This window comes from Varroa jacobsoni, unplaced genomic scaffold (genome assembly GCF_002532875.2).
Source record: "Varroa jacobsoni isolate VJ856 unplaced genomic scaffold, vjacob_1.0 scaffold_776, whole genome shotgun sequence".
NCBI lineage: Eukaryota > Metazoa > Arthropoda > Arachnida > Mesostigmata > Varroidae > Varroa > Varroa jacobsoni.
The window spans coordinates 113,676-138,147 of NW_019213678.1; the positions used below are offsets into that span (position 1 = coordinate 113,676).

Below are 24,472 nucleotides of genomic sequence, written 5' to 3' on the forward strand. Positions count from 1 at the left end.
AAGTTATCCAAGCCTCCACCAGTTAAATATTCCCAGATCATTTTCTGTTAGCGTACTACCAGAAAAAAATACCCTCACGAGCTTTATTGACAAAACAGAACTTTTTATAAACGGCGTAATAATAGAGAAAAATAAAAGTAAAGAAAATTAGAATAAAAGCCTTGAAAAAGGAGATAGGACCCTACTTGTAAATGCAAGCATATTTGACATACGAATGCTTGAGAGTACATCGCTTTTTGTTTGAGCAAGCCAGCGAATGGTATTGCCTATATACAGTAAGAACATAGGTAGGTTCTTTTCTTTAATCAAACATACAGCAGGCGTTTGCAAAGCAGAAAATGAAACATTTCTGATCCTATGCTATATGTGCTCTCACGTAGCTCATCTATTTGATCATTTTACTTTCGGCTATAATTTTAAAATGTTGGTGTCTTTCCCAGAAATGTACATATATATCATCGTATGATGTGCTAATTGATCACACGCGTTCTCGACGTTTAATATCCACAAGGCGTATTTTTTTTGAAAAATTGTAACTTTGCTTGTCGCGCTGGCTAGCTGGAAACTTGGTGGTATTTTTGATAACTTCGTCACAGCGGCGGATCATACCGCACATAACCAAAACAATGACGCCCCGCACGACTCTGACAATGCTGAAAATAAAACTTCGTTTCTCAAGGTTCATGGTGCAATCGACAAATAATTAGCAAAAACCGAGGCATTAAAAAAAAACTGGGTATTACTAAGCTTCACTTGTTTGTAATTTTCATTGAAATTCAGTCGTCAAAGTGCTGCAGCTAAGCAACATCCCTTCAATCAAATACCTCAGAGATTTGTAAAGCAATGAGTAAACAAATCGTTTTCTACTTACTTTTCAATATGAAGCAATTGTTCTTTTTAAGGTTTAGATACCGCACGTTAAAATGAGCCACTTCAGTTGTCCTATTATTGTTATAAGCAAAGTCGCAGAGGTACGAACCCGAGTCGTCTACAAATAAATTAACTATCAACAAACACTAACCAAACGTAGGTACTAAAAATAAGGATAGTAGTAATGATAATACTGAGCATCGTTATCAGCATCTGAAGGCTAAAATCATACCTAGAATCGAAAAATCGGTTTATCTTTGTTATCCTAAGTTCGCTTCTTTAACTCTACGTGATAATTGGCACTTTATTTACAGCAGACCTAATAGGATATAATTTAAGCTGACAATGAAATTGACCTGGCTTCGAATAATAAGCATTGCTAAATGACCAGCACGTACAAATATAGCCCTAGTTAATGATAATAATCATAATAATAGAGTAACTTAGAAAAAAGCCACGAGAAACTCGAGCATGTCGATTTCCCTAAGATCAGTTTCCACAAGAAATTTCTTAAGAATGAATAGAAAAGAAGTGAGATAAATAAAGCAACGTTGATAAATTTTCAACACTCCTAGAGATAAATATCAGTTCAAGAAAATTGTTTCTGCTCATCAGACGTGCAACTTCAATTTAGTTCCGCCAATTTCGAGTTCGGGGATATTTATGAATATCTTTTAAAATGTTGGTGGTCATCTTTAAACTTCTTTTGAACTCATCTCTAAAGTCTTTATCTTCTACACAAGATATTGCTCAACCTGATTAATCAAGTATCGTAAGCGTTTTTTTAGAAATACGAAATAAGAATATGTGATCACATTTGAATATGCTTGCCCAGTAGTATTATAAATTTGCATCACCTTCTTACTTAAGTGATTCTCTATCCTAAAGTTGTCGCATGGACACATTTACTTATAACGAATGCTGTCCTAACAAATGGCTTTAAGGACAAAGTTTCGTTTTATCCTTTATTTTCTATATTTTAATATTTTAGTGGAATAAGCAGAACGCTTTACAATTACAACAAACAAGCGTTAGCTTAACAACTATTATTAGGACAAAATCTGAATCAATTCCGGAAGACTTTGAAATTGAACAACCCTTGGACTAGTTGAGTTAAAGCGATAATTTTTCAATATGCGTTTATGGTATGCTCTTTTATTTTTTACATACTTGCATTCTGGCAGTTTCTGGACAGCGACATACCTATTGTTCGCGTTCCCATATGTAATTTCTCTATCTATAATTTATCTAAGTAAATTAATACTAGTATATGTTTCCCCACTGATTTCCATTTTTAGGACATGGAAACTCCGCAACCACATTGATCTGAGTGGGGAGAATAAACATGCTAAAGCGTACGTTAGATATTCTTTCGCCCGATCCGGGCAGTAACTGACAAGATCTTTTTAAACTGGCTCAAAGTTAATTTACAGAGAACGCATTTTTACACAGTTTCCGCGTTTTCAGAATTTGGGTTATAATTATGTCGTGTGAAACAACCCTCAAGGACTAAGCCCTGCTTTTGTGAAAAGCCTCCTCGGTTGCGGAAACGCGTTTTTGTCCTTCGACTCTAACTATCTGGTCACCTCCTTGCTGGTCTTCAGAACTCCAACCTCCGTTTTTGAATGTTTGCACTCATGTACCGTGTTTTCGCTTAGAGCCTCTTTGGTTAATGTCTCCATCTATCTTCGATAATTTTCCGCAGCTTCGTGGCTTTCAAAGATCAAAAATTTGACCAAAAGTTGCTTGTCATGACTATAAGATGTTTTTCTTTGTGACTCATTTCTCCCAGAGTAATTCATCTGTTCTCACCTCGTTTTCAGAAAATTTCAAGTTTTCAGAAAAATTTAAACAGCCAAACTTCGTCAGTTAGAAGCTCTTACTACAAAGATTATTCAATTTCAAAGGTCGCCGGACTAGTTTGTGACAACCTAATGTGTGTCCTAGAGAATTTGGATGTCAACCGCGAGTAGTCTTCACATAAAATTTAAGGTTGTAGTAGATGTTGACCTATAAGGGCTATGTGTAAGCCCTGTAAGGTTTGTGCTTGTTTGATTACTTTTTAGTATTCCTCATCGTTTAGGGAAAGTAAATGATTTTTTATGTTGCACAAATGTTCTCTTAATACAAACTGTACTTATACAGTTATCTATTGCGATCTTCTTGGTCTTGTTCGTTATCTCCTTGTCCACACTCCTAGCTCGGAAGAGTAGAACCACTTTCATCGGAGATACCGTGGCAAACTGTATTTTCATTAACTGACAGCTTAACGGACGCCTCTATGTCGTCAAAGGCAACATCCTCCCCGGTAGGTGTGTTGTATTTTGGGAAATATTAACCGATCAAAAAGAAAAACAAAAACATTTGTTATTGTCTAATTATAAAAGCACGATGGATCGAAGCGCTTTGAATCGAGCAAAACATATTTTTGGAAATTAAACAACATTATCACCCCGAACCGTCGATTCACTTATTGCTCGGGCACTCAATGAACATGTTTAAAATATAGTACCAGACAAAAATCACTGTTTCTGCAAAATCACTCCCGGAATGCTTTTTGATACCTGAAAGTAAGCTGAATGGTGCTGGATCCGAGGGAAATTGCATCATTATTTTAACTATTTAGTTGTTTATATGAGTGCGTTTGGATGCGCATAGCTATCTACTCTCGCATTGTTTAAAAGGCATTTGTACTATAGTATTATCTTATGTACTTAAGGCAAATTTAAAGAGAAAGCAATTCACAGACTTATACCGGTGGTGGTATAAGGTGCTCTGCTGCCGCTCTAACAACCGGTTTCCAATCTAACTATAGCCGAAATGTTTTTTATCCTAGGCCACCCATAGCGCATTATGGTGGCATACCGCAAATACCGTAAAGCTTTTTTCATGAAAAAAATACGAATAAATCATTTAGTACATGACAGCTTCAGACAAACATTATGTATTCCCGCTTTTCAAACCAGAGCAGAAAATTTTCCTCATTTAACTAGAAATAAATTAGAATTGATGCAGTTCTAACCGATGAGAAACGGAAAAGGAACCTAAAATGGATAAATATGGTAAATTTTATTAACAGAAACGAAAGACCCTGAGACCATTGACAAATAACGAAAGAAAGGTGGCCGAGGGGAAAAATAAGAAACCGTATCCATTATATTTTTAGTAATTTTTTTTTAACTTTTTATCTTTTTTTTCTAATGAATAGCTGATTTTCTGAAACCGAGTATAAACCAGCTTTTCGTCGCCTTCGTTACCTTTTATTCGACTTGTGTTCATTATAGTGTTGTCTCGATAATCTTATATATGATTTTTATTTTGTAAAATATAGAACTTGCTGCATTTTGAAAAAAACTATAGATGAAAGAAAGATGAGATCTTATGATCTGGGCAACATGATAACAGCGAATTTGTAGACAAACACAGAAAAAGAAAGTAAATAAAAATTTTCAAGAATATACAAAATTCGAACATACATACACACAGCACCATTTCGAAAAGGAAAATAATAAACGGCTACACCATCGTTGCCGTTGCTAGGGCCGGAAGATGCAAGACAACAAAAAGCATTTTTATCTAACCTCGATCTGTAATACCCAATTCTGCAATAGAGAATAAAAATATACATCTAAACGCCATTCGTTTTTTCACACAAAAGTATTCAAGGAGTAAAATCTAACCTCAACCTGAACGTTCACCATTCTAGGTGCGGTTTACGAAATGCAGACGATGGCGCATCGGAGATACTCATAACACCTTCAAAAGCCGCTTTGTCCTTTCGAAGGCTTCGCACTATTCCCGTAAGCTTATTGGTTTGACGGCAGAACCAAAGCTTCAGACTGCACACTAGAGGCTACATGTTCTACAGTTTCGCTTAGGATCATTATACAAGCGTTGCGACCGAATATTACAGATAAACGAAAAACAGGGAACTTCACGTGGCCTTCGGATCCTTGGATTGCCCGTCTAGTTGTGATGGTTTGGCGAGGCAGGCCTATTCGTAAAAGATCTACTAATGGCAAAAACTGAAAGGATGGTTCAAGGGTACTGAAAGTAGTTAGAAAGAAAGCAACACTTCCGTTTAGACCCTTTTCGCAGAAATTGGACGCTAAGATTGAAGAATCGATTTATGATGTATCGAATTGATACTCCAGATAGGTAGAATTTGTCTTTTATGATGGGTCTATGATGATTATGATGGGTTATGATGGGTTTATAGGTCAAGGGACCTTAGTAATTTATTGAATCCTAAATACGTTTACGTACAAGCAAAATCTCAATAGCTTTTTATTAGGAATTACCAAAAAATTAGCAATTACAACGACTGGATATTGAAGATCTATGTCTTACTTCAACTAATATGCTGGTTATGAATTTTCTAAACGAACATATTAGACTAAAGACCTTATTTTTATGTGGGTTACCTACGTCGGATACAGGCGATAGGTTTTACTATGTAAATTGTTGCTCTCCATGATGCACCAGATATAGGTAGCTAAGCAAGCAAATACCTCATGGAAAAGAGCAGCAGGTTATATTTGTTGTATTAAATTTCATCTTAGTTTGAGTGTCCACTCCATTTTACAATGGTGTAATATATTTTACAAGTTAAATTTTTCGTTTCTAAAAAAATTTTAAAAAAAAGATCAAGTTCCCCTATGTTTTCAGCACTTCGTTAGCGCTGTAGTGTCCTTACGTTGGCTGCCAAACTGCTAGGACGACCTTTTTTAAAAGCTTTTTTTTAGTTTTTAAAAGATTGCATTAATAAAAAACTAAATTAATTTCAAATAGATGTAGGACCCCTTGCACTGTAGTTTTGCGTATAATTTCAAACCACGTGAGCTAAAACCAGCTCTATAGGAATAGTAGCTTGAGGTTTAAACCTTAAAAAGAAATAATGCCATTAAATACAGAAATGAGGTAGAGGGACTGATTCGTGGCACATGCACACGAGAAAATGCACCAACCATATTTTAATAAAAATATTAACTGAATGAATGAATTTACCACAACATATACGGAAGACCGTTTAGCACTGGACACTTGTGAGATTGTTCTCACAAACGGTTTGCACTACTACAATGGCGTACACTGTATTCACTCTATTAAGGCAGGCCAATGAACGTCTCGTTTTGTAAAGTGAATAATCTATGTCCGATTTCAGTGTGCATTCTCTGTAGTTTTCGTCTGCTGTTAATTAATGTTCGCGCGCACTGTGGCCTGATGCGAATCTGGATACTAATTCGTGGTGTTCCATGCTGGCATTGAAAATCTTCTTAAAAAAAAAGAGTTCATACCCTCAGTATAGCGATGAAATCACAATATTGTTTAGCAGATCCGGCATCCTGTAAGCACATCATGTGGGTTTTCTGTTGCTCTATCCAACTGAACTACATTACTGCTGTTTTAGGAGTAAATCTTTTGATTGAGAATGTAATACCTGAAAAGCCTTACATGGATACTGCCTCTTGTCAAACCTATAATACTTCGTTAGCTTCCCTTCTGGAAAAAAGGTGAGGTGTGTTATTATTGTGAACCTGTTTACAATGTTACAATTAATACTGACCCTTGTTGATGCCTAGGTTGACCCTGCGTCCAAATCGAAGCGAAGACGTCACGCAGCTAGGAGAAATTCGGGTGAGCCAACGTACGTACGTACGTACGCTGTGAATCAGTCTACGCAACTACACTGTTCATTTAAGAGGATGCACTCAATATCCACTAAAAGCGTTCAAACAGAGCTCTGATGTGGCATCCGCTCTGAAACAGATCCGCCAGCAGTTTTTTTCACATATTCACTTTCTATAATGACCGTCTGTCTCCGTCCATGTACCAAGACGCTTCTCAGAAAGGCTTTTCGTTGCTTGCTCTTTACTAGCCGTCTAAAACCGGCGACAATGAGAAAAATTTTGCACGAACAGAAACCAATCTGAGATCTAAACCCGTTTTCCGAAGGAAGGCGTTTCATTCTAATCTACATCGACTTTATGCAGTAGCAGTCCTCTGTGCTTATCGGCGATACTACTGTAACGTAAATATATTTCAAATGGAAATTAGGCTTATTCTACAATTTAGCATATTGTTTTATACTACATAGATATAATAATTAAGCTGGTACTAGAAACAAAATGGTGTATGCCTATTTTAATGTTTTGCACATCAGGATTAACTTTCTGAGCTATATTATATTGGTTCGGGCTGGTACAAAGAGATAGGAAAATCGTTTCTTTTTTTAAAAAAAGGAATTTGACAAGAGTTGTTTGCATATGCTGGAGGAGACACTCCTTATTTATGTATTTATTCAATTTCCTTCAGTAACGACTTTGACTGAGCATTCAAATCACATACAGACCATCTTTAGAGATAATTGTGATTAAGGCAAGCGAACGACGTCCTAGCGTAAAGCGATATTAATGAATGTGGACTACCACATTTTTGCTCAAATTCGTCAGACACAAACAAATACAAGGCAAATAGCCTACCAAAAATATAACCATGCAAGAAGTTCTAAATATGGAAACAAGGCGCAGAGGGCCTAAAAAGATAAACCGTTAGGGCTTCTCCCTCCGCCGAAAACAACTGCATCAGGATCCCAAAGTAATCAAAAGTAATACCATCCTGACGTATTTTCACGCCTTCTCAGTCTAATCGCTATGATTGATGTGTGTTCTGGTTCACCTTATAATTTCGGTTTAAAAAGTTTATAATGGTTGCTAGAATTCATACGGCGTTACGTAGCTGATGCTTTTGTTCGCACATGTTGTGAACACAAAATTATTGTCTCATTATAACGGGTATGTACTTCTGTTCTAAAAAGAAACTTATTTTTCATAATAATAAGGAATAGCCACATGTCCGCTACAAAAAACGGCCTGACAAACACACAGTGCTTATACACAAAAACTTACGCGCCCTAACCGTAGCTGAGAGAAACTGACCGAGTCTAAGCTGGCGTCAAACTCTTCAAAACATTTATATAAGATAGTTCACGAACAACAAAATATTGATCACACTTTTTCAGTAGTATTGTACCTAAAAAAGTTGCGGTGGTCGGCAATGAAAAAAATAACACGGAAATGTGCCAGTGTTTCTACACAAGTATCTTATTGCATTTTGATGATTAGTTTATTCCTTCCACATTCTCCCACGACCTCCTATCATACATAAGTACGAACCTCTTAACTACTTATATTTATATATTTCCTTTTCATGTAAAAAGATTATGTTATGTTTTTCACCTACGAGAAAACGGTGAAGTATTTTCTATAACCTAAATGTAGCTGTTTTTTATACCAGGTACCCATGTTGACTTGGACAGGTCCTGGTAACTATTCTTGGGGCAAATTGCCCTTTGCTTTCCAACTGATAAAACAAAACGTACGCATTTTTATTGTACACCCAGATTGCAAACGCGTAAACAATGAAAGAAGTGTTAACATGTTTTTGGCATTAAGTGCGTTGTGTTTCGATAGGCATTTTCTGAATACAAGTCTCATATTCTTTAGTGGAAAGTCTATTTCTCAAATGGAACTTAATGGTAATATAACCAATACTTCCTAAAATATTTAGTCTGGATCTTATATTTGACTGCCAGTCGGCACCTTGAGTGAGTAAAGCGTCGGACTCACAACCTCAAGTTCTTGGACCCAAATTCTAGATAAAGCTAACCAATTATCTCAAATTTTCCGAACTTTCAATTTGGGCTACGTATGTGCAGTTATGTTTGCCCAGACTGAATATCATTAGAGTCCCCAATTGTAATACATTCAACCTTGATTCCTGTCGTGTAACAGGCGGTATTGCCCAGTATGTGGGGGAGGGGCATTGGTGCAAAGAAATCTTTGCCCTTTCAAAAAAACAGTAAAAGAATGGTTTGAACGGCTGTTTGTTTTTTTTTTTCTATAGATTATATCTAATTTTTCCCGGGGTTTCTTTACCGCAAGCTAGCTAGCTAGCCATTTCTTTGTGTTGAATATACTACAATGCAAGAAACACAAGGTATATTAACCTTCTACGATATCTACGACGATTATGCCATTTGTTACACTACCATAACCCAACTAATTAAAACGGTTATGCTAATCTCTGCGAACGACTCTCGGAACTGATATGTAACAGAACTAAATAATACAGTCTAACTCTGCATCATTGACCAAATAGTGAGTAAAATAGAAATTCTCGTTCACAAACCTTTGAATATTTCACGGATTCACGGCGATTCCTTGTTAGGTGGCAAATATTGAGAATGGCAAATGTTTGTGAAAGATGAATGCCCAGTACTCGGTTTAAACGTCAATAATAGTATTCCTAGTAAAGTCGTTTCTCTAACTTCGGCTTACACATAAACGATACACATGCTGTGATTAATTGTCCCTGTTGTGGGTATACGTAAGTAAAGTGTAACGAGCAAAAATCCTCAATTAATGAGTACAATTACACTTTATTATCTGTAGTATCATTCGCATTACGATCGAATGACAAAAAATAGGGTTACGTAAATTTACTAGGTGCACTAGAACAACTAAATACGTCTTAAGCTAAAGCAGTGGGATATTTACGCATGGCTATGAACATCATCACATTGGAAGTTGAAAATTTCATCTGTGTGCTGTTGCGTAAGTGGATGACAAAATCCCAAAACGTATTTTGTTCGTGTCATTTAAAAGCGATGCTCCCGGTCTCTAATTCTATTAAAAGGCACCAATCGAATTGCTGTTTTGTTTGTGCCTCCGTGCAACCATTTGCTAAATTCGTGCCAAATCTCGCTACGACTGTTATAACTCTCAGCGATGCTACCTATGGTCAAATAAATGTTGTCTCGCTATTTATTCGGCTAAAGTGTTCATTCGGCTTGCGAAAATACACATGTTAGAAGCGAATGAATGTACAAAAACACACGAGAAGAACGAAAAAGGAAACCACGAGCTTACCGCTGAAAGCTTTATTGCTTCCTCAACCCGTCAAGGATAGAGATTACACGTAAATAGGTATTTGGTATCCCTCTGCACCTTAAGCAAGTTCATGCATCATTCAGCAGTAAACAGGTTTACTTTCTACACTAATGCTACGTTTGGGAGTCCAGTTTCGATACACCTAATTGGAAGGATTTAACACTCATGGTAATCTAGAATTGCCAGCGAATCTCAAGGGCAACAACTGAAATAATGAAATGCTATGTTATAAAGGGTTCTTCGCATTGATTCATTGTAAAAACAAGTAACTACATTAGTTTTTCAAGGACACCATCAAGTTGTGCCTTTGCATTGTAAATGATTCCTGAACGGCGGCATAGATATAGGAAATATGTTCATCACCGAAAATACTACTTCGCTGCATCTAGTTTTCTAGGGAAATCGACTACTGATGATATAGTTATGGTTCTGGCTTTGTTGATTTAGCTTCTACGACAATGCTGATTGCACATCAAAAATGACCTTAGCAAAAACAGCCACCACTTGTGTCTCTTGGTAAAACAAGAACACGCTTAAAATAAGTACATGTGGCTAACTTCTGCGCTGCGACACGCAGAGAGGACCCTAATTCATACTCCACATATTTGTAAAAATGCACTTCTAGTAGCCGGAGCATGAATACTCGCTGCTACGTTTCTGTTGTTTTTGTCGCTAACTGAAAAATGGAGCAATGCACCGTGGGTATTGTAATTACGGTTTGATCTGTTACGTGCTTGGGGTTTGAAACGGGTTACTTTTAGTACCGTTTACATTCAATTTATACTAAAGACGTAACATGACGACAACTTTGATATATTATTTTTAATTTTTTAAGCATAGTCATTTACAACTTTTTTTATACCAACGAAGGCGCGTAAATGATTGTGCCACCAGCGTCTACGGGCTAGTATCCATAAATTTTCTACGATTAGAAAGCAGGTTCTATTTAGTTCTGCTTTGTTAAGTGAAACCTCTTATTGCCCTCCATGGAAAAGATAGTGCTTGATTGTACGTAAAATACTCACGGAACGTTCTTCGAACGAATAACATTCTTTCACATATGCTGCTTCCTGAGTAATGAGACGATCCTTTGGATCAGTAACGTCGTTATCGTAACAGTTAAGTAAATGAGTGGAATGAGGAAACTTAAACACAACCTCAGTCCAACAGTTAAGTAAAAAGTGGAATGAGAGAACTCAAATACAATTGCTATCCAATACACTATTCTTGCAGGTTCTATAGTTGGGTTCTAAAAAACGTAGATCGATCCTTATATCGTCGTTATTGAAAAAAATGGCCTCACGTCTTCCACATCACATTGTAAATGTCCGAAACTCGTCCTCCAACGTAAACGATCGTTCTAACAGTTTGCCTTTCCTCTTCCGCAAAAGGCTGCTTGAAGTAAGTATCACATCCGTCGTTCCTACCGCTAGGATCAAACAGAAGTATCACTATACGACACGCCTAAGCCAAGTTCACCCCTAAGACTTATAGTACTTATTATTATTCACCGTAAGCTACATGTTTGTCTGGTATGAGCACGAGACAGTGCACTAAAAGAAACAAGCATTTTTCAAGACAACGTATCAGCCGCTGCATTCATCACTGACCATTGATATCTATTGCAGTTAATATACTGCTGTTGTAAAACACAAGTGACCTGCTTTTTTTAGAGTTTAAATGAGTAACAAACGGTTCATATTTTGCGATAGTTCATAGATCGACCAATTGTAAACTCTTGCAGACAACCATAAGAATGTCACTTTGCTGGCTGTCGTTGTTGTCGATCCTACTCTCTTTAACGTGGATAACCACTTAAAATACTAACCTCTTGTTTCGATGTCGTGTATTATTATAAATTATTACGAAGTAGTGGGTCAGTGGGTCTTACACCCGTACGAAATCCTGGGTATAAACTCGAATAATTGCTCTCTTGTTACTGTTTCCTAGGTTAAGCAAAAATCGGTTCAAGGGACGACTGCGCATTGATCAAGTGGTAACTCGGTCCGCAGATACTTTAACTGTAGGGAGTATTTGAGGCTTTATCACTGGAAGCAGCAACAGGACTCGAGACGCCCAATCTGATTCGCTGCCTCAACTAGGCGTTTTTCTATATTCTTTTGACGCCGGCGCAGCAGCACATATCTCGTTCGTTGCACACGGACGACCTTCAACAAAACGAAGTATCTGTTTCATACAGTCTACTCTTCGTTCATGGTCGCGGCCTATGCAGACGCAAACCGACAAGTCTTTTTCGTAGCTTGCCGGAATCATTGAATGTTAGGGAGCTCAAGGAGATCCAGCGTGCGCTCCGAGACGTGTTTGCTCTACGGTCGAGGTACGCTCGTTTCTTCGTTAAGTAAGTGGTAGTGATGATACTACTGTTGTTCAAATACAAGCTTTGTTATTAATTAACGCTCTGCCTTTTTGTTCAGAAGTTATTAAAGTGCGCCATAAGTCCTTTGGCATGATGTACGAGTCTTAACTTGACGTCTTGCAGTGAGGGTTGACCCGCACCAGGATGTCCACTTTGCTCATTTCGGCCGCTCGCTGCAGTGACACCACCGCAGCTAATATTATCACCGTTCTCCGAAAGCTCCGTATTTTCGCCATATGACGAAAGCCATCGAACCACCTGAGTCAGCCATGGTTCGTTTTATGTTAGTTTTTCCATGCGTATATAAAATTAAATTAAATTCTCCACATACTAATTGAAGAATTAATTGTAGAAATAAAACCTACTGCGTACTCAGGATAGTGGATTTTAAAATAAAGAAAACTTGCCGTCTACATTTAACCACTGCATCTTAAATGCATTTATGTTTGATTTATATGAAATAATAGCATGTGATTCTCGTGTCATATACTTCAAATAACTTTCTTATGATCGAGGCAGTTTTTAGTCCCAGTAAAAGTAACTAAAAGGTATATGTTTGGTGTGAAACTGAATCGATTCAGACGTTAGGTATTTTCCTACCTCATCCAGTTTGGAGACCTCTTGCACAAAGCCAACCCCATAAGCGGTTTTCAGTTTATCGCCCTCGACCCCAGAAGCTTCTACGGCTAGCCTGGAATCCGAAATTAAAACCGAGTAACATCAATGATTGCATCGCAAAACTATTTATATCGAGCATTCAAGGCACTGCTCTTTCTGACTGCGCGTACTGTTACTTGGGCGCAGGAAAAATTTTAGCTTGTGCCGTAGGTAAATAAATTGCCACAATCGAAGTCATTAATCAAATATGCAAGAAGATATCAATTCGTCTTTTACATGATTATTCACTTATTTACCTCATACCGCGGAAGTAGTCCTCGAGTTGGGATCTTAGCCATTCTTCGCTGCCCTCCCAATGACAGCGCGATTGTCGACATGTCTTCTGAAGCCAATCTATAAATCTGAGACAAAATGAAGTTTTATAATGCAAATACATACTGATACCACACACAGAAGATGTAAATGAGGATTGTCTTTTGCCAGTGACCTCTGAGTCAGAATGGCCCTAATTTGCTATTTCATAAATTTCGTGGTATAGAACCTTGAGGTGCACAGCCTAGACCTTTAGATATCTGGTTATTTAGCTGTGACCTTGCACATATTAAAATCGGCCTAATTAGTGCTCATCCAATATAGTGGTATAGCGTTGAAAACGATCTTATCAGATTTCCAACTCTACAGGTATTTCAAGCTTGCGTTCAGTTCTCTCATCGTACCTGAGATCGGCCTGCGTTGGCGACACCAATCGCTCGAGCGACTTATCAGCGAAAAGTAGATTGCTATTCTCGACAAGCGCTTCAAATTGGTCCCGCCACTTTTGTTTATAGAGCCTGTTTGATGCACCCACAAAACCAGTGCATTGAGCTACAACGGGATCTTCCATCATTGACAGCGTGATATAAGGTAGACACATGGATCGCCCCGGAACAGCGGCCTCTAGTGCTAATATCTGTCAGTTACATCAGATAAGAGGTACACCTATAGTACGTTTACAACTTGACACAGATTACTGACACATTTTAGTGATGATTACATTTATACCGATGATTACATGCACTGAATAGGGAAAACTCAGTGCCTTGTTGTTACTTGGACCCAAGGCATCTTATGGCGTGCTGTGATTCTGGTTCAAGAACTTAACATAAACGAAGAAGGATGCACCATGTCAGGTTTTAATGCAAATATAAATGAAAAGTCATTTCATCCACTGATGAGATGATGCAAATCTAGTTCGTGATGGCCTTTCGTACCTCAGAACACATGAGCTGGGTGGGGAGGTCAGAGCTCATGAATAGAACTTTCTTGCCGAGTAAACGCAACTTGAGCAATGTCAGCATTCGTGTATCATACTTCTCCAGCACGGAACGCAGTTCTAACAAAAGCTCATCAGGAACGTCAGCTATCTGCAATCATAGCCGAGCGTTAGTTCGAAGAGCAGAGTGAAATGCAGAATCAACCCAAATAGTCTGTTTAATAAATATTCATATATCATAAATGCTCGCAAAAAACTTCAACCAGAAGATGAATTATTCATAAGCTTTCTCAGTGTTTAAAAGTTCGAGATAAGCGAATTTGTTTTATATGTGTGTGCGGCAAGTATAGCATGACCCTACGTCGACGCTTTTTGGTAAGGCTTGGTGGAAGATTATTTTCTAATGATTCATACGTAAAACTATAGATGCTGCGTAGTATTAGTTAAGAAGTCTAAATGCATAATACTTTCAAAAATCAGCAAAATGGTTCATAAACAGTATGAACGTATCGACAAATAGTTAACAATCATGCAGCTACCTAACAAAAAAATTATTATTTAGCCATGCTTGAGATTATTTCTTGAGATTTTAAAGGCAAACAAACTGACTTCTACTTTGATCTACAGAATACATTAGTTATATTGCGAATAACCTTTTTTGCAATATAATGTGATATAATATAAACCAAATTAAAGTTAGTAGATCTGCCTTGTCTTCCTGACCATAACCCTTCGGCGTCCGTTGGCTATACATTCGCCGCCTTCATTTTTAATTGCTGGGGGATCACAGAGCGTCGCTTGTAGACTTCGATACAGCGTAGAACCACTGACCGTCTTGAGACTGTCGTAAACTCCATGTAGGACTTCGCTATCCTGATGCTGTATGAAAGCATGCGCGATCGGTTCGAGGCGTGCAGCTGCAGTCCGCCATGGAGGTAATGCTCCACGGCCGACCAGGCAGACAGATTTCTGAATTGCGCTACGAGTCACCTCAGGGTCGGCGTCTGTAATATCAAAAAAGTCGGAGGTAAAATTTCTCTCAATACAACAAGAATTATATAACTTACGAAAAGAAACTCTGAATATCGTTTTCTGTTGTGTAGTTAATTACTAAAGAAGAGTGAGGCTTTATTGTTTGAGTAAGCCTAATGGGGACATTACTACATCATAAGTGATTATGTAAGAAAAACATCTATGATAACATGTGGGATTAGGTCAGGCACTTACTGTTACTTCTTAATTTGCAGTTGTGTCTTTTTTGAGAAGCATAAGTCTAACAAACGTAGAGTTCACTTGAGCTTAATAATCTAGAGCACACACCTTTGTAAGAAGCTGAGTCAACCTGTCTGTAGGAACAAACGCCCCAAACAGGCCGGTTTTCGGCATCTCGAAACCGAAAATATACCGTATCAGCGGCAAAATTGTGAGCTCCATCTGGCAAGCCCAATGGTGCCAAATAAGACGACATCCAGGTGTTGTCAACATCTCGAATCTCCGGGTAGCAGAATTCAATCTATAATACCCATTGGCAAGAAGGAAAAGTGAAAATAGCGTGGATATTTTTTACTAAACCGACGACGACAATGTCGTGTTTCTATTAAATTCTCTATCTATATATACATAGTTAAAAACCTAAAGTAACTAAGTATAGAAAATGATATAGTCACTAGAACGTGGGCACTTACGGTTTCTGCCCATATTTTTAATAGGAAATTGAAGTATCTATACAAACAAGAACTGAATTTTGACCAACTACTTTGAAACCTTCGCCTACTGTCCTATTGATTTTCTCGTTAGGTGAATGTCCTTCCTCTTAAATCAAGTACGTTAAATCAATTGGTGAAAAAGTAACAGAAATATATTATTGCAAAACTGAAATTCTTTCCTGAAAAATTAGTTCCTAATATTTAAGTCTGGCCTATTTCATAACGAGCCAAACATTTTCTTGTCTGAGGATTTCAACATGTCTGTTATAGAAGATCAAACGACCGGTTATCGCTCAGGGCTCTAACATTGCTCTATAACATTAAGACAAAAGGGTAATTTTGATCAATGGCCATATATAACTATCATAGCACACGCAACTAGCTTTCGACTCATAGTTGTAACGGCGTTAATATATACACATTTTACGCTACAAAACAAGCCCGAACAAACGATACTATGCACTATAGAGAAGCTGCACAATGATAAGAAGGAAACGTTACATTGCAAATAATCCACTGTACGAGGTAGCTTTAAAAGGAGATCTTTTTTTGTGCTTTACTTCTTAAGCAAATTTTGATTTAAATTCTTAGTCCAGATGTAATAATCTTTTGAAGCACACGTAGGCCACTTACATAATAAAACTCGCTCCAATTGCTATTACGCGCTTACGATCGCGTCATGTCAACGCTAATACGTAAATTAACTTACCTATGCTTATCTATCTTTATTCTATAAAATCTATCCAGAGTGCTTGTAGACTTATCACAAAATGAACTAAAAACATAATCGGCAATACATAACAAGATAGATATCATAAATTGGCATAGTCGATTTAAGTTCTGAATTATATGTGACCGTATCATAGAAATACCAACGTACGCATATGTTTTATTAAATACAATGGTCAGTGTTTTATTTCCAAAGCTGACACATTTGAACAGCACATCTGAGCTGTAGCTAAGCTTGTGTTTTATATCTCACTTACCCCATACAGATAATTTCTCGGAAACGATACTTTACCAAACATTTTCACAAAGTCTTTTATTCTCTGTAGTTATTATTAAGATAATGAAACGCGTAGATCATACAATCTAGTTAGCAACATTTAATAATATTAGGTTGGGGAATATCATTGACGCATGTTTTTAGGTGACAATTATCAATGGAGCCGGTTTACTAACTAACGCACTTGCACTAAACAAAAAATAAAAAACGCAGTTTTCATGCATATATCTTTAGAAAAGACATAGACATAAAGCGAATAAAAACAAGTCCTCAAATATACAAAAGCGTTTTGCGAACTAGTAAAAACACGTGAATTATATATATCCCAGATCAGGTTATTCAGATCAGGTTTGTTGTATTTTTTTTGTTTGTTCCACTACTCTGTTTATTACTACAAGGTCGAAAAATGTTATATTATACATAGACATATAGGTAGATTTCAGAAAAGGTCGGTAAAGTCGAACACTACTTTACCTCGAACCACATTGAAATGTATAATCGTTTGATTCGCCTGTCGAATGCTGGTTATCAGCAATAATTTATTTTTTCAATTTCATTATTCGAGCATCAACCTATCTGCATATGAGTTGCTGTCAAGGAAAGTTATTAGAGAATTACTAGAATATAATTAAATCTATTTCTTACTTGGTATCCTTTTGAATGATGAAATCCGACTACAGCCAGATATATCAGCTGTTCTTCGTCCATCACGTTATAATTTCGATATGGAAGACATGACATTAGCCCAATGAGTGCTCGTTACACACAAAGGACCGACTAGCGGTTTGGTGCAGCTCCGGAGCCAACTTATATTTTCTGTGGAGTATTCACCTAAATATCTATGCATTTCATTATGTATCATTATTTCAGTTCTAGGAAGGCTTAAGATTTCACCTATGTGACTTTCTAAATATTACCAGACATATTGGTCAAGAACTTCTCAGCATTCATTCCTTTTTGGGGGGACGCTTGGCGCTTGCTGAGCTGCATCAGGCCGCATGTTAACTGTTGAATTTTCTTTTTTGTGCGACCGGTCATTTGGCACGTGTCGGACTGTCTGAAAAAGCTTGAAAAAGCGTCAAAAATGGCCAAGTCGAAGAACCACACCTCACACCACAATAACAGAAAGGATCACCGCAATGGTATCAAAAAACCGAAACGCAATCAAACGGTAAGCAGGGGCTGATTTTGCACGAATTAACGGTGTGGCTCATTTATACAAGGTGTAGAATCGGGTGTATAGCTTACGCGATCAACCCTGCCGTTAAACGTAAATAAAAATGTACATAGTAAAATCTTCTCCAGTCGTCATTCTGTTTGTGCTAAGTGTACACGTGCGCGACGTAGCGGTACTGATCTCCTACGGAAATAAATTATTGTGATAACTGACCATTTTTGCACAAGCTCAATCAGCAGGACTACCCAATCCAATCCAACGTTATCTCTATATCTGGCTTGCTAACTTCTAGTTGGTTGATTTGAAAAGGACGTTTAAGTATTATTACGATTTAATTAGAAGCAATATACTTGGAAGTTGGGAGGAAAACTATCAAATGATGTGCACCAGATTGTTCCATTTATTAAATTTGTTGCTTTCTCCCCGGTCAAAAAGGAGACTTTCGTCTCCAGCCTATTGGTGAAAATATGATATGAAAAAACATCTCTACTGTGAATGCGTAAGTTACTATCAGGGTTGGGATCAGTGGTTTCAATGTAGATGGTGTTCTGCAAAGCAGACCGCCAACGGTGTTCTCCTGGGTGATATTTATTCGTTTCTGTAGCACTTTTATTTAGCTTCTATTTAGCTAACCTGTTTGAATGTTCGAGCTGTTTTAGAAAGCTGCTTGCACTGAAAAAATCTTTTGTCGTTAAATATATATCTAGTTAAATGTATTGTGTACCCTAAGATGGTTTTGCCGTACTTATTCATGCGTGCACAGTTTTACATACTTGATTCTTTCAATCACACGAAAATTCATTAAAAATCTTAGGCTGATCCTTTGCATTGACCTAACCGCATGGCATCGACTGGAAACGCTGTATGTAGCTGATTATAAGCCCCCAAGGATCTAGTCTTTAATAGTAGTAAATATCAACTATTGTAGGGTCTCGCATAGAATATCTGCAGATTACCTTCATTAGTCCTAATAAGAATTTTAGATTATTTCAGCGCTTCGAATTTAAAATGGGTATTAAAGATGTCAAGATTACGTTACACGTTCGAGCCATATTTCCGCTTCATTTCTTTCAGGAGTCGATGAAGGGATGCGACCCGAAGTTTCTGCGTAATCTGCGTTATATCAAAGCTGGAACCCGTAGGGTCATGAAGGAGAAAAAGGCCAAGGCCAAGAAGTAAATAAAGCCAATTCCAACAACTATTTCGGTTGAAATTTGATGCGTTTTCATTTGTTTGCATGATAATTAATCATTTTTGTACATTAGACTTTTGTCTGCGCGTGTTATTGATTAAATCTGATCTGGTATCAGCGAGTGGAGGGTTTTTGTTGGACGTGAAACCACTGATTTTGGACGGAAACAGTCGTAAATCTGTTTTGCTTTACGATTCACTATGAACAGTTCAAATCGTTGACGAAGGCATCCCTGAGCGGCGTAGACTGGTTCAACTCAAAACACACTAAAAAAATCTTACGATAGTTACTTTTTTAAGACAACATCCCGACTTACATTGTATATAGATAATGACTTTTTCAAGGAAATGGGGCGCAGGGCCCACATACTTTCAGAAAAAACTAAATTTTTACGGTGATATATAATAATCGCATAAAATGGGAAGAATAATATTAATAAAGACATGCAATGATAGCAGTGGTTATAATAGTAGCCTAGAAGTATAAAATAATGCTCACACAGCGTAATGAAACCTTGTGGCTTATATGAGCGGAATATCTTGCGGTCGTATGATTCGTAAGTCTCTGATATATATAATAAATAATAATTGATATAAAAATTTGGTCACACAAAAGGTTTAAGACAATCGTCAACTCTGTATATAAGAAAACGTACTCCTAAGTACCGTATAAACAGATAAAAAAATGTCTGTGTTTATTAAGTCTTTGTATAATTTTATGTAGCAATTTCCATGTCTGATCTCAATGGGATGTCTCCAGCACACACTTTCTTTCAATTTCTATTATATCCGACTTCTATAGAAGTCAGAACTTTTGTCTGTATCTCCATAGTATGTACTACAAGATAAGGTATTCAATGAATCTTTAGAAATTCACTACGTTTTTGCATGTGTTTCGTAGCATTTATACATATGTAATATTAGATGTCATATCTCGTGGTCTTTGAGCAGCCTACGTGTGTAAATGACGAAGTTGAAGCAATTCTATTATAAAGTTGGGAGTTAATCGTTTGTTTACTTTGACCCTTTGTTCGCTGAATGCAACATCCGATCTGTTCTGGGTCTACTAAGGCTACATTAACACTTTGCCGTGGCTTCGAAACTTTTCTTGCATTGTGACTACTACTCTATCCTCAAATTGGACGTTGATCCGTTCTAGCGATTCGAAATTATGCGTGGAGGTCGCGCTCTTATCATCTGCGTGCTGCTCTTTTTTGTGTTCCTCACTTTTATCGTGTTAATTTTAACAGTTATAGCTCTAACACCCCGAGGCAGCAAAATACAAAGCACTATAAGCCCGTACAACCCTACAACAAACGCAGTTATTCATCCCAAGGACGTATGAAAGTAGGACCTCACTGAAAAAAGTCGTATCGACATACCTGTCTGGTGACACATCCATCGAAGGTGAAACTAGTATTTGATATTAGCGGACAGCCGGACATAATAGCAGTGACAGCGAAATACAGAATGTTAAATTCAATAATGGATGGAAGATCGACTTCGAACAATAATTGGCGGCCTCGGGAACATCTGCTGCTTTTTTCAGTTGAAATAGGACACGTAGAAATATCGATGGATACTAATTATCTCATCGACGACAGACGTAATGGAGCAAGCATTTGTTCGTTACTTTCATTTATATAAGACATTAAAATAATCAACTTACTACTAAATCTATGAAAGTTGTCAATTAGGTATAAGATGTATAAATATACATGTTATTCGGTAAAAAAGAAAACTGAAGGAAATGAAATGACTAACTATGTGTAGTAAGAAGGCAGACTACCATACCTGTATAAACCAGAAATGCAGTTTTGACATCGTAACTTTCGATAAAATCGTAACTATACTTTTTGAATCTTTCGTAATTTAAAAAATATCAAATTTTGTTTAGAATGACAAAGTGAAAGTAGTCTATTAAACAGTATTAACTAGCTGTTTAATGTAGTCTATGATCTAATAATCAGTGAAAGTAGTCTATTAAGACGTATTAACTAGCTGCTTAATTAAGTCTACGATTTAATAATCGAGCACAAAACAAGTGAAAGTTTTTCAGACGTATTTGTTCAAAAACCTATTCGCGAAGCTGCTATGATGACTTCGGGCGCTGTCCCAAAAGATTTTAATGCCCCAAATGATCTTAGTATAAATTAAGATAATTGGGTTTAGACCTAGATATATTTTCAAAAACATTATAGACGTTTATATACGACATCAAAGTTTGTTTATTTTGTTCATACCAAATATTTAGTGGGTATCCATTTGACAAACCTACACCGATACTAATATGAAGATATAAAGGCTAGCTTCTTGATTATTGTTATCGTTCATTATATTACTATTACATATTAGTGTCATTACCGTCACACTCATTCACAAATATTAACTGTTACCACATATAAAAGGGTGAAACTTGGTACTTATGCATGCACGCATGCTCCTTTGGCCATGTTCTTCCCATAGGGACATCAAGTTCAATCATTACCCACAATAGCTTCAGTTTTTCTAAATATTTCGTTCGGTACGCTTGATGCGCACATGCATGGCGACATGTTGCTAGAAAGCGATTCTTGTGTGTTAATAAAGAAGCGCCATCCGATCTTATATTTGCGCGGATTCAGGGAACACTAGATGTGTGTTTTCTATACTGTTGTGGTTATCAGCTAAAAACGCTCATCTGAAGAGCCTATTAAATGCACCAATATTCATTACTGTAAATCGGAAGAAAGGCCAATTTTGGCAAGTTGTTATACCTGAGTATTTAATTACGGATATGCAAAATTTGGACTTAAATCTTAATAAGCTTATGATGTGACGATAAGACAACAATCTAATTTACATAGTATGGCTTAATGGCTGAGTAAACCTCTAACTTCGTCATATTACCAGAATTATTCACATTTGTCGACACAACTGCTAATAGTGACACAAGAGCTTTCCACAACAAAACATCGTATTAGTGGCAACGAAAAAAATCAGGCTCTCGGCCATCTAACTGAAAACCGAATTAGTTTTAAAAGCATTACATTCAAACGTGCAAAGACATATAAATGGATGAGTTGACTAATTATAGATTATAATATTTCCATAGATCAGATATGAAGAAGTAGCGCGTGAATGATTTGATTCGCTCGTTTCGCTTAAACAATACTATATCATACAAGTTTATGGGATTGACCAACAGGAACAGCATAACGGTTAGTTTTGAAAAAGAGGACCACTTCGTGTTGTGTTGTATGGGCTCTCGGCTATGCCTATACTGACGTTTCAAATAAGCTCCTTGTAGGAGACAAACGCGAGTTAGCAATCACATAGGACAAAACATCGGTAGATAATCGAAAATCGAAAGGCACGGTAGAAATGTGGAAGATGACAGAAAAGCAGTGACTAATGTCTTTACGCAAGCTATAAATATAAAATAAAATAAAGTGCAGACGCTTTTGGTGAAAATGTGGTTGTTTCTTTGCAATACAGTAATCTTGACGAATACGGAACAGAGCGCATATGACGGTCTCGTTATACTCGTTTCTTTTTCTACATATTTCGATATATTTTCGAAAAACTATAATATCGATATAAAATAGAGTGGTTGTACACACCGAGTGATTTTTAGCCTATCTCAAAATGACGACAGTTAATAGCAGGAACCTCAAGAACGCTATTAGGCTATTTTTAGCAACATCTTACTTATTCTTTTTATCAACTGCAGTTTAAAGTTAACTCAAACTCCTAGCACTGGAATTTCATATCGTTCCTGTATTTATGTAACACTGTGTATGCGTGTAGGTTGGTTCTTCTGTTTATTAAAAAGGTGTCATTTACCACGGATGTATGCATATAGTGGTATACAAACTGGTAATGCCTCTGCAAAATTTCGTATCACTAGATCATAACTCACAAATGTTTCCTATGACATTTGACAACAACCCGTTAGTTGGGTTGATGACAAAACAGTTGCGAATGTCTAGCGCGATGGCATCTGGGACAATTTAATCGAAGAATATGGAAATATGTGAAGATTGTCAAGCACGAAAGATGAATTCGATAGGAAAGAGTAAGTTGGGTCGATATTAACGGAATTCTATTTGAAATTTAATTTCGTTAATTGCGTATTGTCTTCTGAAAGCCAATATAGAACTTGATATTCTTACGTTATCTGTTTTTGACAGTTAACATAGGGCCTCGAATAAGAGGGTTGAGGTGTTTACGTTTCTCATTATCCGTGAACGCACGTTGCTGTTGCTTTTTGACAGAACTCAATAGTTAATACTAGCACAGTTATTATATTGTTGAATTTATAGTAAATTTGGCTGACATGATTTGCCCATTCCACCTATATATATATATATATATATATATATATATACATTCACAGTTCACTATATTTGAGGTCGTCAGTTGTAGAAAGTCGTCTGGATATGTTGGGAGCATCTAAATGTTGGTCCTGGGCAGAGTGCTCACGGGGCCCGATGCGAGGCATTTGATGCGATGATGAGTAGTTGAAGCTTAGAGCATGTCCGATCGTCGCATTGCGGAACGACTTACGGATACGTTTGTATATGGACATCTTCTGTTTTTTGTGTGAACCATTTCCTATGTAGATGTGTCGTATTTTTCGTTATAGATATATAGCTTTTGACGTCAATTTCAAAAATATTCTCGAGGTGTTATAGTACTTGCTTCTCTTATCAGATAATATACATTTTCGAGGACAAAAAGTAAGCTCGAAAACAATAATTCTGTGAAACTACAATATGAAAATAGTATTTGTTGTTTTCATGTTGTTCCTTAGTTATGCGACAAATTCAAGAACGAATTACCTTGAATTTCGTTGGAGGAAGTTGTCTGAATCGCAACTCCGTTAGCGGCTGCAGCGCTGTCGAGGGCGTGCGCGAGGGAATCAATCGACATTGACAAGTTGGACGTCGAGCCAGTAGGACCGTTTAGGAGTGATTCTGAGTTCGTACCCGTCGACGTAAATGACCCCGCTGAATTTGTAGATCGAAGAGCCCTTTTGTGGCCGCCACCCCCAGCAGATGCCGATGATGTTTCACCTGTTAGTAGACCAGCTTCGATAACCTAAACGTATCAATCGGCAAACGAAGAATGTAGCTTGTATTTAATGATGAACGTAGTAAATTTGTATAAATTTAGTAAATATTTTTTGTCTCCCTTGAGGGTTGTTTATCGGAGAATATTCGTACAAAAGGCGAAGACGACTGATTAGTAGGTCATAAGGAATTGCTATTCCCATAGCATTTAAAAATGTTCTTCCCAAAGTAGCCCAAAGTACACGTGAAGTAGACCTTTATTGAAAATAT

At 37.2% G+C, this 24,472-nt stretch overlaps 3 protein-coding genes across 17 annotated transcripts in view; 1 reads left to right on the top strand and 2 right to left on the bottom strand.

Annotated features, from left to right (window-relative positions):
• The window catches only part of LOC111263606 (late secretory pathway protein AVL9 homolog), a 31,663-nt gene extending 13,994 nt beyond the window's left edge, over window positions 1-17,669 (bottom strand). For 2 of the 9 annotated variants that reach the window (XR_002682319.2, XR_015312363.1), the window contains exons 1-9: window positions 17,426-17,669; window positions 15,389-15,581; window positions 14,792-15,072; window positions 14,067-14,219; window positions 13,533-13,765; window positions 13,113-13,217; window positions 12,799-12,889; window positions 10,847-12,456; window positions 6,437-6,630 (exon numbers count right to left, since the gene is read on the bottom strand). Coding sequence is in view for 1 of the 9 variants with exons in the window: in XM_022838833.2 (XP_022694568.1) it covers window positions 12,253-12,456; window positions 12,799-12,889; window positions 13,113-13,217; window positions 13,533-13,765; window positions 14,067-14,219; window positions 14,792-15,072; window positions 15,389-15,581; window positions 17,426-17,521 (1,356 nt within the window). In the remaining 8 variants the exon portion in view is untranslated. The other 7 variants (XR_015312366.1, XR_015312368.1, XR_015312370.1 and 4 more) reach the window with 7 other exon arrangements.
• A 115-nt stretch (window positions 17,670-17,784) lies between these two features.
• On the top strand, window positions 17,785-19,170 carry RpL29 (ribosomal protein L29). The gene is made up of 2 exons (XM_086969713.1): window positions 17,785-17,951; window positions 19,032-19,170. The coding sequence occupies exons 1-2, from the start codon at window positions 17,865-17,867 to the stop codon at window positions 19,134-19,136; spliced, it is 192 nt and encodes a 63-aa protein (XP_086825839.1). The 5' UTR covers window positions 17,785-17,864; the 3' UTR covers window positions 19,137-19,170.
• Window positions 19,171-21,352: 2,182 nt separating this feature from the next.
• LOC111263599 (uncharacterized) overlaps window positions 21,353-24,472 on the bottom strand; it is a 33,835-nt gene continuing 30,715 nt past the window's right edge. For all 7 annotated transcript variants that reach the window (XM_022838813.2, XM_022838814.2, XM_022838817.2 and 4 more), the window contains 2 exons: window positions 23,972-24,230; window positions 21,353-23,744 (listed from right to left, as the gene is read on the bottom strand). In XM_022838813.2, the coding sequence (XP_022694548.1) occupies window positions 23,521-23,744; window positions 23,972-24,230 (483 nt within the window). In that variant the 3' untranslated portion in view covers window positions 21,353-23,520. The remainder of the gene's footprint in view (window positions 23,745-23,971; window positions 24,231-24,472) is intronic.

Bases quoted from the DNA above. Each gene is read 5' to 3' on its own strand.
- RpL29 (XM_086969713.1), top strand. From the start codon at position 17,865: ATGGCCAAGTCGAAGAACCACACCTCACACCACAATAACAGAAAGGAT. The intron at 17,952-19,031 runs GTAAGCAGGGGC...CATTTCTTTCAG, and splicing joins AACCGAAACGCAATCAAACG to GAGTCGATGAAGGGATGCGA.